Source organism: Lepisosteus platostomus, chromosome 13, assembly GCF_059453375.1.
Source record: "Lepisosteus platostomus isolate fLepPlt1 chromosome 13, fLepPlt1.hap1, whole genome shotgun sequence".
Classification (NCBI taxonomy): Eukaryota; Metazoa; Chordata; class Actinopteri; order Semionotiformes; family Lepisosteidae; genus Lepisosteus; species Lepisosteus platostomus.
Window position 1 is genome coordinate 12302238 of NC_142623.1, and position 16449 is coordinate 12318686.

General features: G+C 39.4%; 1 protein-coding gene and 2 long non-coding RNA genes across 7 annotated transcripts in view; 2 read left to right on the top strand and 1 right to left on the bottom strand.

Moving 5' to 3' along the window:
• Nucleotides 1-884: 884 nt before the first annotated feature.
• Nucleotides 885-10985, top strand: LOC148649919 (uncharacterized). Its single transcript, XR_015925967.1, has 3 exons — nt 885-970; nt 1197-1715; nt 9246-10985. It is a non-coding gene; the product is annotated as an uncharacterized LOC148649919 (long non-coding RNA).
• LOC148649920 (uncharacterized) lies at nt 5077-7479 on the bottom strand. Its single transcript, XR_015925968.1, has 2 exons — nt 7293-7479; nt 5077-7116 (listed from the first exon to the last, which is right to left on the bottom strand). It is a non-coding gene; the product is annotated as an uncharacterized LOC148649920 (long non-coding RNA).
• Nucleotides 10986-12798: 1813 nt separating the features above from the next.
• fhl3a (four and a half LIM domains 3a) overlaps nt 12799-16449 on the top strand; it is a 53176-nt gene continuing 49525 nt past the window's right edge. For 2 of the 5 annotated variants that reach the window (XM_088603140.1, XM_088603139.1), the window contains exon 1: nt 12824-12977. Coding sequence is in view for 2 of the 5 variants with exons in the window: in XM_088603137.1 (XP_088459263.1) it covers nt 12887-12977 (91 nt within the window). In the remaining 3 variants the exon portion in view is untranslated. Of the gene's footprint in view, nt 12978-16449 lie in introns of all 5 variants that reach the window. The other 3 variants (XM_088603137.1, XM_088603138.1, XM_088603141.1) reach the window with 3 other exon arrangements.

Here is a 16449-nt window from a genome sequence, read left to right on the forward strand (position 1 = left end):
AAGGAGTGGTACATATCACACCAGCTATTTAGGGAACAAGAGGATTAATGTGTATCTGCTTTTAAACATTATCCAACTGAGAAGTGGCTGCAGGCTATTCCATTCAATCATTGTTGTGATGTTTCTATGATGTGATTATAATTTATAAAATCCTCTGAATAGGGCACTCACCCTAATGGCAGAAGGAAAATTTTTGTTTTCTCACACTTAACATGACAATATCCATTTAAATGCATCATTACTGAAATCTAATGTCAGGCATAATATTAAGTAGATGCTTTCTGCTGGCACAGAATCATGTCTTTCAGTGGAATAATGTCATATACACCCAGCAGCACAAAAGACTACCTAATGCAGTATTAGAATAAACCACTGTAAATTCCAATTTAGCCCTCAATTTCTCTGCGAATCTACTGATTTCAGCACATTTTAATCTTTATGTATTACTCTCCTGGAGATGTAAGTAAATGTACTGATATTAAAATAAAAATGAAAATCATGTGGTGTCCTGTACAGTGTGGTGCTGCATTAGAGGAGATGAATAAAACTGTCCCTCCAGAAAAAAAATAGCTTTAAAGCATAAGGACATTCTGTTTTTTTCCAACACAAGCACACGGCTTTTTGCCAAATGTGTCTGGGGGTGGAGACAGGGATTGAGGTGTCCAGGATGTTTTGACAGTTTTGACAAGACGGACGTGAGGAGTTCCTGGTGCACCTGTTAACACCCTGCTGGATCCCCCTCTGGATTCGATCAGGAATACCTACTTACACTAGCACAGTAACAGGGTCAGGCTCTTCTGGAAACTGGGACCTGGGCACATGATGTTTTCTACAGATGACAGTATGATCATAATCATTGCTTGCCTTGAGTCCAATCTGCCTCTGAATGTTAACAGTGCTACATTACAGTCTGTGAAGGTCTGAGGGAAATATTTGTATTGTGCGAAGAAGAGGTCACTTACATGTGCAGGTAATGAAATGAACCGCATTTATAGTCGTATAGTGAATTCTACCACTGTTTCATCCATTCTAGGAACATCAATAATAATTACTTTAAGAGTATAATGAGTGCCTTTTCTTCTCCTGCACTAAGGGTAAGACGCAGTTCCCCTGCCTCAGACACTTCCTCAGATTTCACTTTAATACAGACAAGGCTGTTCTGGAATGCTAAGCGCTGACTTTTGTTTCATTTACAGGAAACTCATGCTGCCTGCCGTCTCACCCCCTGCAGTATTAAGACTCTCTTTTCGAGGCATTTCTAAAAACAGAAATCTAATGATCAAAGGATTCTATTTGCATGCCACAGCTGAGAGAAAGGGTTGTCACATTAAAGTGGTTAATTTAAACTATATTCCTGCAGTGCATGAGTGTATCAAGCCAATGCACAAACTACTTGTACTGTTGATAATCTTTCCAAAACATAAAAATATTTCAGAAACCAGATAAAAGAACCCTGAAAGAGGTAGTATGTACTGATGCTCAAAATGTCCCCAGTCTAATGGATTTAAACCAGAAACTGCCACAATAATATAATAGAAACATCACAAATGAGAATATTAGCTATGACGGGTTTGATGCATGATCAGCAGACTGCTGTGAGATGTTACACTATTCTTCTTGTGCTGGTGCACCGAGATGGCTGGCTGGCCATGGTCGTCACCTTTGGATGGATCTTCTAAGTTGATCCCACAGATGTTCTACTGGACTCAGTACAGGTCAGTAGAAACAGTTTGCCATGGAAAAATCTCAATATACTTTTTTAATCTTTTTTATTGTAATCCTAGCACTGTGTGTTCTTGCAATCTTATTCTTATTCTTATTCTTATTCTTATTCTTATTCTTATTCTTATTCTTATTCTTATTCTTATTCTTATTCTTATTCTTATTCTTATTCTTATTCTTATTCTTATTCTTATTGGACTCAAAGAGCTTGACAGGTGATGGGGACTCCCCTCCACCACAAGCAACCACCAGAATGATGAAGCCAATTCATATTTGGGATTATTGGGTGACCATGATTCAAGATGGAAATTTGGTCAGGACACTAGGATAACACTTCTGCTTTTTTTGAGAAGTTTACTGGGAATTTTAATGTTCACAGAGAGTTTTTACGCTTTGACTGCCGATTTATATCTCATCTTTAGGAGTGTGTATTTTGTACAGTATGGTGTCCCTATCACTATACTGGGGCATTAAGTCCCACACAGACATCAGATCATTTTTTAAAAGAACTTTAAGAATTGTGAGAGATCTGTTGTTTTTGGAAAAGCTGGATAGCTGCCTGGCTGCACTACATAACGAGGTCAGAAAGAAAGAATGTAGGTAGAGCTAAAAGAGGAATTGGCTTCATCACCCTGTTCTCCTCCCCACTGATAGCTGGTGTGTGGTGAGTGTTCTGGCACATCATCCAGGTGGGGGCTACACATGTTAAAGTGCTTGAAGTGGAGTGTCCAGAAAAGCCCTATATAAGTGTCAGAAATTATTTGTTGTGGGAAATTCTTCATCAGAGGAGCAGGAAACTGCTGGGTCTGCCCCACAAAACAGACAAACTGCAAGGGTTTCCCAGCTCTTATATACAGTCAGAAGAAAGTTTGTTTCACAATCTGAGTGCTCGTCCTGTTCTTTGATATGTAATTACTTCTTGTCTTGCTCTAGGTTCTTTTTCTCTTTTCTTTTTTTTTCAACATCTTTATTAGGATTGACTTCCTCCAACAGAACCATCTTGTCAGACACAGGATGCTGGTCCCTGAAGCAGCAAGCAACCCAACCCTGCTGCATATTAAAGCAACCCTTTAATATGCAGCAGACATTGGTCTGGTTTATCCTGTTTGTGGGTGTTGTTCCTGTCTTTTATTATGTAGCATTAAGCCACTGGGGCTGCTAAAGCAAATCAGCTTTATGGCATCTTAGTGTAACTTTTGTTTGAGGCTAATTTAACAGACCCCATCAACACCTCTCACAATGTGCTTAAGTGGTGATACTGTGATGCTGGATAAGTGAGATATATACATGTCCCACTTCATTATTCACCATTATTACTATTCACTCCTAGGGAGTGGCACAAATGGCCATCTTGAAATCCTTAAGCATTCTTGATGCACTTGGTTCATTTTATTGTTCTGAGAAAGGAAGAACAAAGCTATGTTCTATCTTTCCATCCATCCATTACACCCTGGATGAGACGCCAGTCCATCTCAGGGCCAGAGGCACATTGTAAAATGTTAATTGTATATCTAATAAGACTGATGTGTCAGTTCAGCGATTTGTTGTGTTGTTTTTTTCATTAGGACAAACGTTATTCTGTCCATTTTTGTGCTTATGTTTACATACAAGATCATTTTCAAATGTTGTCTAATCTCACTTGCCTCATGGTTCAAGGTGATATAGAAGGGTCTCTCTAGGAGGAAAACGGACTATTAGAAGTGCAGGTTATGCTCTATTGCCCAGATATATTGGGAGACTGAGTCAGAGCCATGTCATTTCCCAGCCATGACCAGAATTTCCCAAGAAATCAAACTGGCAGAGTGTTCAAGCAATCACTTTCCCTGGTTGTATTTCAAATCACAGTGAAAATAAACCCCCGCCTGTACAGAAACATTTTGTAGATGATAGGAGTCACAGGGAGGGGTTGGGCTAGGAATCCTACAATAATTTGCTTCCTTTGTAGATTATGTTATCACACAAATGAGTATAACAGCTTGTTAGACAGGCCCTACTTGAAAACACCCAAGAAAGGCCAGCAAACTGTTTGAATTTGCCACCCATTTCGATATGATAAAAAACAAGTAACACCCTGCTTGTTTGGGTGCTCAATTAGTTACATAACTAATACATGAACAGCTAGTACTGTGCAAACAGCGCTATATGTGTTTGTTCCATTGCTCAAAGATTTATTGAGAATCCGACATACATGAACACATAATGTTCATTACATATAGAAAGTACAATAGTAACATTTTTGTTACAAGTATTGTGTAACTGACATTACATTCAATTTTTTTTAAAGTTTGTAATTGACAGAATGTTTTTTTTGGGGGGGGGATAAGAAATCTGGATAATTTAACCAAAGTTAAAATCCAGAATGCAGATTCTGGACATCATCAACATTAACCTCCCACTAAAACCCCCCAAATACCTGAAAATACCTGTGAAAAACCCACCCACACAGAGGGAATAAGAAAACCCGTGAAAGAGATCGCCACACAACCCACTCCACCCAGTCAGGGGTGTTAAAATTCATTTGCACATTGTAGAGGTTGCTTTTTGTGTATTTTTTACTTTGTCAATATTAAAAGCAATTGGTAATATGTAGCATCAGAAATGATTAAAATCCCCACTATAAAACTTTCTAATATTTCTTTAACTATACTGTCATTGTACCAACATGTTTTTTTTTAATGGCAACAATCTGCCTATCTCACATGTAGATTAAAAAAGACTGTTTCCGTGACACATAAATCAGCATTTATGTTAAAGAAACATTATAGCATACACTGCTGCAAACCAGCCCATTTTGAGGAGTAAGTGATACAGTATAGCTCATTATACTCACATTTTATTTGTTTGCCTTTATCTTTTGATTGATATATTTATGATAATGTCATTTTTCCCTTTTTTAAGAGTTTAAGAATGGTTACAAACAAGAAGAGACCATTCAACCAAATTGAGCCAATCTGGTAGTCAGTGAATACATTGTGCAGGAGAAAAGAATATGCAAACATTAATTTAAGGAATGTAAGTACACAGTTCACAGTTCAGGATATGAACTGAAAAGACTCTAGTGCATAATCTGCTTTCTTACGGGAAATAACATGCTTTAGTGATCAGGCATGCTCTACAGAGGCAATATATTACATCTGTATATAGATGGCAAAAATATTTTTATGCTCAGGAGGGGGCAATAGTTAAGAGTTTAATAGACACTTAGTAAAAGTCACATATTCATACTGACAGCAGCTTGAGTACAAGTACAATTGTACAAGGTAATTGTGAAAGGTGACAAAGTACATCCACTGGTCACATCATCTTTAATCTGCTGTGAGGGATCTGGTGGTGGCGAAATAAATAGACAATAGATTAAAAGACAATGATTTATTCAACTACAAACACACAAACTAATGTTGGAGTGCTTCCCAGAGCCCCAAACAATGCTCCCACTCTTCCCCATTGAATTGTTAATGCTACCTAAATCACTAACAATTAAGCACAAATATTTATCTGAGAAAGTAAAATGCATTTTCATGAAGCCAATAATCCTCCTCAGGGCCACACTGCAAAGAGGAAACAACAATCAGTGCCTATAGAAGTATTAAACCAGATACAAAAGAGTAACATTGCTTGGTAGACGTAAAAGGAAAAATAAATATTTCCATTAATATGAAATGTACTGCATCTTCCACTAATTTCAGTCTGCCTGCCAAATACCTGATGGGTTTTTGTTTCTCAGTGAGGAGTCTAAGTGATGGAGATTGACTGTAGTGACTTTCGGCCGATGTCTGACACCTGAAGAAGGCTCCACGGCTGAAACGTTGTGTTTTCTTTCTTCGTTTTTTTTCCGCATGGAATGAACCTATTACTTGTTCCTTTACATCATTTATGTCCGTACATGTACTCTTTGGAGGCTCATGTCCATTTAGGGCAGACAGTCAGCAGACAGTGGATTCTTTCAGCCAGTTCTAGACAGTGCCAGCAATGGTCCTCAGCATGAGCCCCTTGTAATCATGCAGTGGTCCTGAAGGGCTATGATGGTGCTCTTTCTCTGCCCTCAGCAGCTCCTTCTTCAGGCCAGCTGGGGTTGAGGTTTCATGATCATTGAATGGCTGATCCCTGAGAGGCTGGCTCTGGAGCAGGATTTCATTCCAACATGCTTCTCTCATCTGTACGGGTTGAATAAGATGATTGACCCAAACATATTCACCTGAGCTATTAGCCATGTTAGCATTTTGGGGAGGATCTCATTAGACCTTCACACCACTGCAGGGGAACAGGTCTCCAGCATATTTTGCCCTACCTAGTAGCCCTGTGCCATTCCTTTGCCTCTTTTTACTTCCTCCAGCAGGGACGAGAGATTAGATTTATAAAGTAGGGCTCAACATTTGCAAGGGTTTGGTACAGGGAACTGCCACAAAAAGAGCCACATGCACCACGTCAACCTCTATACCATCACATAAGGCCCTGGGATTTTGTAATGACCACAGAGAGTCTGGACTTAGATCTCATCCAAAGGACGGCATCTTTTGGACTGTGTAGTGTCCTCATCATTATATTGAGACATTAGGACCCACACATACCATAGGGTGAGAACCCCCTGCTGGCCCCACTAACACCACTTCCAGCAGCAACCTAAGCTTTTCCAGGAGGTCTCCCACCCAGGTACTCCACACCTGCTGAGCTTCAGTGGGCTTCCAGCTACAAGTTCCAGGATGATATAGTTGCTGGCTTAACTAACTAATAAACAAAAACAAAATTTTGTTAAAACAAAAAACAGAAAAGACAAGGACCTACAGGGGATGAGTTTGAGACCCCCGATTTATAGTGAAGTGTGCCAGGTAAAAAAAAAAATGCTAAAAGCTAAAGGTGTAAAGGTAGGAGGATTGCTGACAGCGGACAATCGACCAGCTTCACTGATCGTGTAAAACAATGCTAACGACATAACCCTGTGATTCAGCTAAGCCTTTTAATTTCCTGGGCTGCAGTATATTATTTTGTGGCATATGGACAAGAGGAATGTCAGTGGGGCCTCATTCCGCGAACTGGGCTCCTGAAGGATACATTGTCTTTCCTCTGCCAGATGTTTCCAATAGCTCTTGACTGGGGGGCTTAAGGCTTGCAAATGATGTCTGTCTCCACATTGGCACTGGCCCCGGTCTGTACGTGTTGAGAAATGTGCTTTTAGAAAACACTTCCGCCTGTTTGCATAGAGATTTCATAAACCGCAGCGCATAGCCTTTCTGAATTATTTTATTTTCATGTGTCGTTCAGTGTAAGTACAAAAAGTCAACCATGGCTTTGTGTCTTTGATTGAATTTTGAAGTTGGGGGTGAGCTTGTTGATCCCCTCTTGCCTTGCTATGCTAGTGCATTGTGCAATCTCAGCATAACCTCTTTGCCTTTGAATCTAGAAGAAAAAAAACATAATGAAAAAGACATTTGTTTGTCAGACACAACGTGCTTGTTTAGCTCATTGTTCTTTCTTCACTGTTTAATTCTTTATTATGTCTTAACAGAGAGCTCCAGTATTAGTATTTCCATGCTTTCCAGATAAATTACTTTTTAGGATAAAATTTCACTTACCTTTCCATAGCATATAGACATGACAGAAGACATTACATAATACATATAAGAACATGCATCTAAAAGTCCTGGTGCAGTGTCTTCGCAAACAAATGTTTACTTGAGAGAGAGAGATTTCTAAACACAAACGGAAAATAATTTTATCTCTCCCTCTTCCAGCCTTACTGCAAAATCCAAAGTGCAAACTGTTCGCATAAGTAAACAAGAAGTGTGCTGTTGATGGTATCTACAAAATGCTTTTGTTAGCAATGCAGTGTGACTCACTTGAATGACCAGTTCCATTGTATAGCCAATGGCAGAGACTAACAGATAAGACCAAGCAGTTTCAATGCAAATGAGTTCAATTCAATTCAATTCAATTCAAGGTGCTTTATTAGCATGACCGATGGGTACAATCAGTGTTGCCAAAGCAAATAAAAATAATAAAATTAACATAGAACAAAACAAAAAGTAGAAGTAAAATAAAATCTACAGACATGTTACAGACATTTACAACAAAGACATATTATATAATATTGACATATACTGTAGGCGGCTGGAGCATTATTGGGAGATGGACTCACTGTTCCTCAGGCTGTGACAGGAGATCACATACTGGGCTGCCAGATCAACTGAGTTCCCTCCTCCCTCTCCCAGTAGGATTGGGACCTGTTGTGGTTTTGGCAGGTGTGGGAACTCTGGGATTCGATTTCTGAATTTCGGGAAGAATGTTTCTCTAATCCCAGAGTATCTGTCACAGTGCAGTAGGAAGTGCACCTCTGTCTCTATTTCTCCCTGCTGGCAGTGGGAGCACAGCCTGTCCTCTCTGGGCAGCCAGGTCTGCCTGTGTCGCCCAGTTTCTATGGCCAGGTTGTGGTCACTGAGCATGTACTTCGTCAGGGTCTGTTTCTGTTTGTTATTTTTTATTTTGGTCAAATATTCAGCTAGTGTGTATTGTCTGTTTAAGGTTCTGTAGCATTCCAGTTTATGTTGTGTTTGTGTGTGTGTGTCCCAGTGTGTGAGATATTGCTGTTTGATCTGTGCTGTGATGTGGTTGAGTCTGGGTTGTGGTGCTCTAGCAGTACTGTCCTGAGGCTGGTTAGTGTTGGTGTGGCTCAGGTCGGTGAGCCTCAGGACCAGCTGGCTCAGGGGGCTCTGTTTTGGGCTCAGCTCTTGGCTCAGCAGGGCTTTGTGGTGGTAGGAATTTTGGTCACTGTTTTTTAGGTGTAGCCAATACTTTAATATTATTTTCTGTATGTTTATCAATAGTGGGTACTGGCCTAATTCGGCCCTGCACCTGTTGTTAGGAGTTTTTCTCTGCACACGGAGTATGATTCTACAGATCTCCATGTGCAGAGTTTCTGTGGGGTGTTTGTCCCATTGGGTGTAATCCTGGTCTGTGAGGGGACCCCACACTTCACTGCCGTATAGGTCAATGGGTTGGATTACACTTTCAAATATTTGGAGCCAGATTCTTGTTGGTGGGTTGATGTTGAAGAGCCTCCTTCTTATTGCGTAGAAAGCCCTGAGTGCCTTCTCCCTCAGTGCCTTCACTGCCAGGTCAAAACTCCCGGAAGAGCTGATGGTGAGACCGAGATATGAGTAGCTGGATGTGTGCTCCAATGTGTTGTTGTTCAGTGTGAATTTGTACCTGTATTTGTTCAGTTTATCACCTCACAATGGCAGCGCTGAGGACATTTTTCTGAGGCTCATCTGAACTTCAAAACAGGGTTGACCTTTTTGATTTGCATTTTGCATGGAAGCCAATAAGCTTCCCAGGTGGTGGAGGTAGGAGCCTTCCCAACTCATCAGTATTTGTGTAAACGGACATGTTGTGTAAACTGGATTATTTCAGGAAATGGCAGGATTTGATGCAACATCTGCTTAAGCCTTGATCTTCTGCTGAATTCTTTTTTCTGATAATGTCTTTTGTGACACACTAAAATACAGATATTTCTCTCCATGTCCTGACAGATCACCTCTGGTGTAGATGTGTGTGCCCTGTGATGGACTGGCATCCCATCTAGAATGTATCCTGTTGCTTACAGGGATAGGCTCTGGCTCCCCCGCAAACCTGTATGGGATAAAGTGGGAAGAAAATGGATGGATGGATTTGCTGAACACATAAGCAGGATGTGGACCCAACAGCCTACCTTTATTTGCAGCCTGTCTTATATTCTTGTGTGTCACCATTTTATCCCTTGTGTACATTCCCTGTTTGCAGTTTTGTCCGTAATCTTAGGACCGTGACATAATTTCCTTCTCAATACCACATATTAATTCATCAAACACCTACTTACAATCTCTTTTGTTATTTTACGGCATGTAGCCAAGACTAACAATCTTGCAAGAAGACAATAGGAGCATGCTGGCACTGCTTAACAACCCCTCACAAAACAGCTGGCAATATTGTGAGTTGCTCAGCAATCCCGCTTATGTGCAAATTATTCTCCAGACTTTATTCAAAGTTACACTTCTAAAATGTAACCTGGCAAAGCCTAGTTTATATGGTAATATCACACCTTGACCTTGCTTTTCAGGTATAGACCTGAAACAGTCACCATGAGCTTACTTTACATTCACTGCAAATTACAACATCAGTCTGCGACACCACCCTTCTCCTTAAGACTTGATTTTACAGTCACGAAGTGCTTCTAGAAGATAAGAACAAGCTAACACACAATACATAGGGAGCACAAACAAAAAATATTGCATATATGTACACACCCATCAAAATAGTACAGATTGCACAAGACAGCAGGGAGAAGTGAGATACATGATGTATCATTCATTATTATCTAAAATGTAATCTGTTCTTAGTGATGTGCATCGAAAAGGTGGTAAGACCATAAGAAAACATATAAAAATGAGTAAATAAGAGCATGTGTATAAATACACCATGACAAACTTTCATTGGGAAAACCTTTATGGTCAATCAGAGTTCAGTGAGAATAACAGTTCTAGGACAACAGTCCTTTACAAACTCTTAACGTTCTCAGCTTTTCACAAGTGGAGCTATGTGGTAGTGCAATTATTAGCTGCAATAAGGCCAGTTTCAGAAATATTTATCAGTCTAAAAAAGGATAGTTTCATGTTTTCATGAAAAACATATCTCACAATTATGTGTTTTTGATGTATGCTTAATATGTAAAATATAAATTAAGACAAAAACAAATTTCTGCTAGTTTTGCTACGTCAACGGTATTTTTTTCACCAGGAGTTAATAATATAGCTTTCACTTCCTGAAATGGAAGGTCATGAACTTTCTTCCAAGAACCGACTGGCAGATAACAAAGGAACAAATTACTGGATGTCAGATTTTAATCTTGGCCTCAAGATGGGTTCAGAATTCATCCCGCAAGTTGTAATGAAAAGGGCTATTTCTTCTTTCAATTTGTTTGCTAAGCCTGATATAATTCATTTCTCTGGGCAATATTAGAATTCTAATTACAAGGCCTGGAAGCACTTTTGATAAGAAGAATGTCCTGCACTATTTACTTTGTGCTTCTAAGAGATGTCATAGGACAGCAAACTGGTTTGACTTTTAAAAAAAGCAATACAAATATATGGCATGGATTTTGACTGGTTGATTCCCATGTGTATAAGTGTCATCTTAGATCTGCCTGAGTCACATCTTTTTTCCTACCCATTACCCATCATACACTGCTGCTAAACTTAATGGTTTATTTAACCACAAAAAAGTGTGCTGAAGTGATTTCAGGATTCTATGACTAAATATATATAGGTGGCTATTTGATACTTCCTGTTTAATTTTCATAACACTGGAAAATGGAATAGTGGCATCATCCTCTTCGTTATAAGTAGAATAGAATTACTTCTATGTTTTTTTCACCGAGACAGCAGATCAAATTTCTTGTACATGCAACATACTTAGCAAAAAAAAAAAGTGATTTGATTCTGATAACTCAGGAAGTATTAGCAGGTGACAGCTCAAATGTCAGATTTTTTTCCAGAAACTTGCTTTTACTAACACTGTGACAATTTCCATCTAGATTGAAGATGACTGCAGACATGATCTTATTGCATCAATGTGGATATACCTGGAACTTATAGTTTTATATCACACATTTGTGGTACCCATTATCACAGCTGATTAATGGAGTCTGCTACCATGGGCAAGAATTTGTACTAGGTCAAGCAAATACAGTACTATTCACTTTAACATAATTATACTGCGTATTTTAGACAATCTTGAAGTGTGGCATTCTGTGTGGAGTTTACATATTGTTCTCATGTTTTCATGACATGACGTTTCTCCAGGTGCTGTGGGTTTCTCCCACATTCTAAAGCGTGCTGGCTTGGTTAACTGGCACAACCAGATTATCCCTGTATGCTTGTGCCACTATGTTCCCTGTGATGGACTAGTGTCCTATCCAGGGTGTAATCCAGCCTTTGCCCTACACTTCCAGGATAGCTTCAGGGTTATCATGGTGCTATCCAGGGATAAGCTGCTTTCCGATAATGGATGCATGGAAGTCTAAACTCACATGGAATGGTACTATGATCTAGGTGCATGGCGCACACTGTAAAATGCAAAACAGATGTGCAATCATTCAAAACAATTCTGTGGCTCCACTTCCTTGCAGATTTATAAGAACAGTGATACTTTGAATAGCTCATCTTACTGTATAGATTAATTTTTTCCACTGGTGAAAACAAGTCACCAGTAAATACCATGAATGAATTGTAGAGTTTCCTCAACTTACCCTAACAACTTTCATCCTGTTGACTGTTCCTTCAACATACTTTAGGTCAAGGTGTTAACGATTGTTTGATTTCATTCACTGCTACTATAATTGTAACACAGTGAAAATAACAAGGATGCCAGAATCGTTAACTCTGCCCCAGGCAGACAAAAACAGCTTGACTTTAAAAGGGGGCTAAATAAAATCTAAAAGTGATGTCTTTAATCTGATTTTGGTCACTGTATAAATTCACTTTCAAATAGTTTGTATGAAATGCATTGCATGCCCATTTTCATAACATATATAATGCCATAATAAAGCGATTAAAATACTTCAAAAGTAAATATAGACAAATATTATTTTGGTGATCTTGCAATACGTTTCAAAACATTTCTGTTTCAAAATCTACACACACGTTGAAAGTTTTAAAACAAGCTTAGTGTTTCCAGAGTGCCAGAAATGAAAACGAATAACTTGCCACAGCGCTAAATTTAAGATGAACGCTTTAAGATAAAGGTTGTTAACTCGTTTGCCCAGTGTCTCCGAATAAATACATAACAATTCACCATTGGAGTCTTTATACAGTACCAACATCTCTTGAGATAACAGACGCTGAGCAATGAAGACCATGCCATCCCGAAGGAGTCGTTCGCTTGTCCCAGGCAAGATACCTGCCTCAAGCCTTACGAAGATGTTTTCCCCTTTAACGTCTCTCGCCTCGGGGTACAATTGCAGCTCGTCTGTATAACGCTCGTGTTACGTTGGCTGCATGTCAAAGGTTTGGGAACAGGGGCGGGCTCTTAAGAGTCAGACTTCCTCTGGAGCGTACGAGCCACATTCTCTCTGATCGTCAGCAAGAGCAGACCGAGCAGAGCTTGCAGCTGGACGGAGTTGCGAGTCCCCGGTTTCATGTCTGTAGACACAGTAGCCATAGAAAGGAAGAAGGCAACTTTTCCACTCTACCAAGTGCGCACGACAGAGGCTTCTGACGTTGTGCCGGGTAAGTGTCAACGAGTCAGTTTAACAGGTCATTTGTCTACGAATTTTTTAATTAAAAACTATACATGTTTTTTTTTGTTCGCTTTTACTGCTACTGGGTTACCATTTTCCTGATTGCAAGTAATCGTAATCCGAAACGGAGCTCTTTGCGCATTGGCCAGAAGTAGAAACGTCAACTTTTTTTCGGGAAGATAAAATGTTAGTACCTTTAGAACACTTCGAATGGAAAAGAAAATGACGACAGAATGAAAAACAGTCGATGACAAACGCCAGAATGATAAAGAACGACAACACTAAAAACTTGAAACGTTTTTTGACTCGAATCATTTTGGCATGAGCTTTGTGGGCTGAGTGTTGATCTTAGAGTTGTTTTATTTTGTCAAACTGCCGAAATAAAATACATCATTACAAAAATGTCATAGCATCTGCAGTGCTCCTCTTTGTAGAAGCACGACTTGCTGTTGAATTAGGAGGAAAACCAATTTAATGGTCCATTCATTAGACTGGGGCGCAACGCTATCGGCTCACATATCAAACCATTCATTTTCATACGGATGATGATGATTATAATTACAAAGGTGTTAGGCGCTTTGAGCTGGTTTTAGCAGTTAACAACTCTCGGTGGTGGAAGAATAGTGTTTAATATAGTAGTACATAATAGTATATAATTGTTTTTCTGTGACAGGAAAGAAAATACTTCACTTCTTGTCCTGTTAGCATCTATCTATTCGACGGCCTGTATTTATTTTTAAAACAATAGTTTAAGCCTCCAATATAAAACGATGAAAGGTGGATGGAGAGCAGGCAGGGCCTCTTCCGTCAAGGGGACCTTGCGTGGACAACGGAATGAAATGACCCAAGAGCTACAGACCCAGGGTGCGCACGGCAGGTCTGCTTGACTCGCTTCTGCGTTCCGCAGGGTGGCGCTGTGCGGCTGTTGCGCCGTCACGGTGATAAAGTCGCTGATACGGTTTTGCTCTTCTCTGTTTTACGTGCCAAGCGGGACCTTCGTGGACGCATTTCGTGTAAAATGCTTTTTGCTATTGTAGACTGTCACGAATGAAGTTTTTACTAAGGATTGCTTTGTTTTAGTAATAAGTTTGAATTTAAAATTCGGAGAAGGCACTGTTCTTTATAGTAGGGGTACTGTCCCAGATATGCCGACTAAATACCCGCTGGATTTGTGCATAAAATCCCTAATTAATTCAATGGGTTAAGCACTTTTTTTCTCCTCTCCGCTACCTGACCTGTTGTGTAAGGGCGCAACCGACCCGTACTGGGCGCACTGAGTCCCACCTTTGGGATATAAATAGCTAAATATTAATAAGTACTATTATTTGAGAGCCTAGAGATGGACACTGTAGTTTTGCTACAGCTTGGTGCGTTGATTGATTTGTTTTTTGAAACTTCACTGATCATCTCTTGTAAAAGCTAATGATGAAATAAAGAATAGTTATTAATTAAAGCCTTATTGCAAGATGTGTTTCGAGTTTATGTTTGATGAGATTAAGAATGGTTGAAAATTTAGAGATATTATTTGATTGCACTAAGAAGTCCATAAAAATGTTATTTTATAAAATAATCTCCAACAGTGAATAAAATCTCAATACCTGCAGTTTGCATTAAACCAAGAGATTTTACTTTAAAGCATGTCAAAAAGGAGAGTAATTTAGTTTCAATTGCACTTCTTACAAACATGTAAAATGTGTCTGAATGTTGTTGGTCTTCTGTGATGTGTAGAAAGAAATATTGCTTTTTCTGGGCTGAATTTTGTTTTATTTTTTCCTTTACTGCTAATTAGACTCCAGGGCTGAAAAGCAGACAGAGTTTGAACTGACTGAGGGGCCAGTGCAGGAAAAAGAGGTTATATCTGTCATGATTAAGCCATTCTCCAACTGGTGGGGATGGAATTTGCGCCTTCCTCTTTTAAACCCTGAAGAATAGCCTTTTTTTCTTTGGAAGTGGTACATCCTGCACAGCATAACAGCAGCTACACTTTAACCTCTGTGACCTAAGTAATCACAAACATCTTCCTTTTTTAAACAAGGAAACAGGTAGAAAGAAAGAAACGGTATTGTGCACCTTAGACCAAGTAAAGAGCAGAGGACTGTCAGATACAGATAACGTTTAGTGTAATGAACATGAAACCCACTTAGATCTCACCAACTGTACATATGGAGCACAACAATTTCAGAATGACTTCAGGGTGTAACATTGCCTGCCTGCTGATTTCTGTTCCAGAAAATGGAAAGTTTGAGTCTGATGTCTAATGTGCAAGCACTGGAAGTTTAGTCTCATTTGGTACAGAGTTAATGCTGATGGTGATCACATAACAATTTGAGTTTCACCAGATGTGTAAAAGTATGTATTAACCTACAGTTGTTGATCGGATTCATCCATTGTACTTGTCCGCAAAGCTAGAAGATCATAAGTCCAGTGGCTATATTGTACACTTCTCAATAATTATGGCTACAGTCCCTTAATGAAATGCTTCTCTGTTAAGATGGGTGCAAGTGACTCTGTGTTTCTGCATTCATGTGAATTTCATCGTGGTGTGTCAGATTTTCTTGTGCTGTACTATAGGAAAGCAATTTTTGAGTACCTTTTTGATAATGGAATGCATACATTTGAAACCCAAAATAGAAGTATTTTTAGTTTTTTTTTCAGCCCACTACAATAGCTCACATGATTCCATCAAGTCCTGACCACAATCACATATATGAATGCTCTGTAGCTTGGTGAAGAATAGTATCGTACAATGACTGGATGGCAGCCAGAGTTCTGGACATAAGAGATTCTTTCCAATTGGCACGCTGTTTAAGAGCTCAGCAGGTGGCTTGGAATTATATTTGGATAACTTGGATAACAAGGATTTGTTTTGACTTTTTTCCCCTGGACAAACAATGTACCTGTCTGAGCTCCTTCCCTTTATTAATGCAAGGCTATTTAATGCAGCAACTTAGTCACACTGCTGGAGAAGACAAACTCATAAATAAATGACATTTTGTGTCCAGATGCAGACTTTAGAAATCAAATTCATTTTAGAGTTTATTATTCCCTGGGGAAAATTTGTTTATATAGCAGGGGTCCAACACAGCAATACAACAAAAACAAACATCAACAAAGAGTTCATGATGGCAGAGTTGCTTGAACTCAAGGACAGTGAAGGAGGCTTTTGGGCTACAGGAAAATGTGCTGATCACAAGGCAAGCAATAAGTTGCCTAAAGTCATACGGCTACCTCTCTAAAGAAATCTTGTGTTGTAAGTTATACATGCCATTCTAATTGCATGTCTTCTCGGTGTCTGGTAATGGGATCTGCTATGCACAGTCCTTGAAGAGTGAGCTGCAAAGCAGGAAGAACTTGTATTGCATATTATCTTTGTTCTCTGACATCATCATCTTCACTCAAGTTTTTGCTTTTTCTTTTGAACTCAGCTGTCAGATGTTCAGGCTTATTTGCACTTCTTGAAA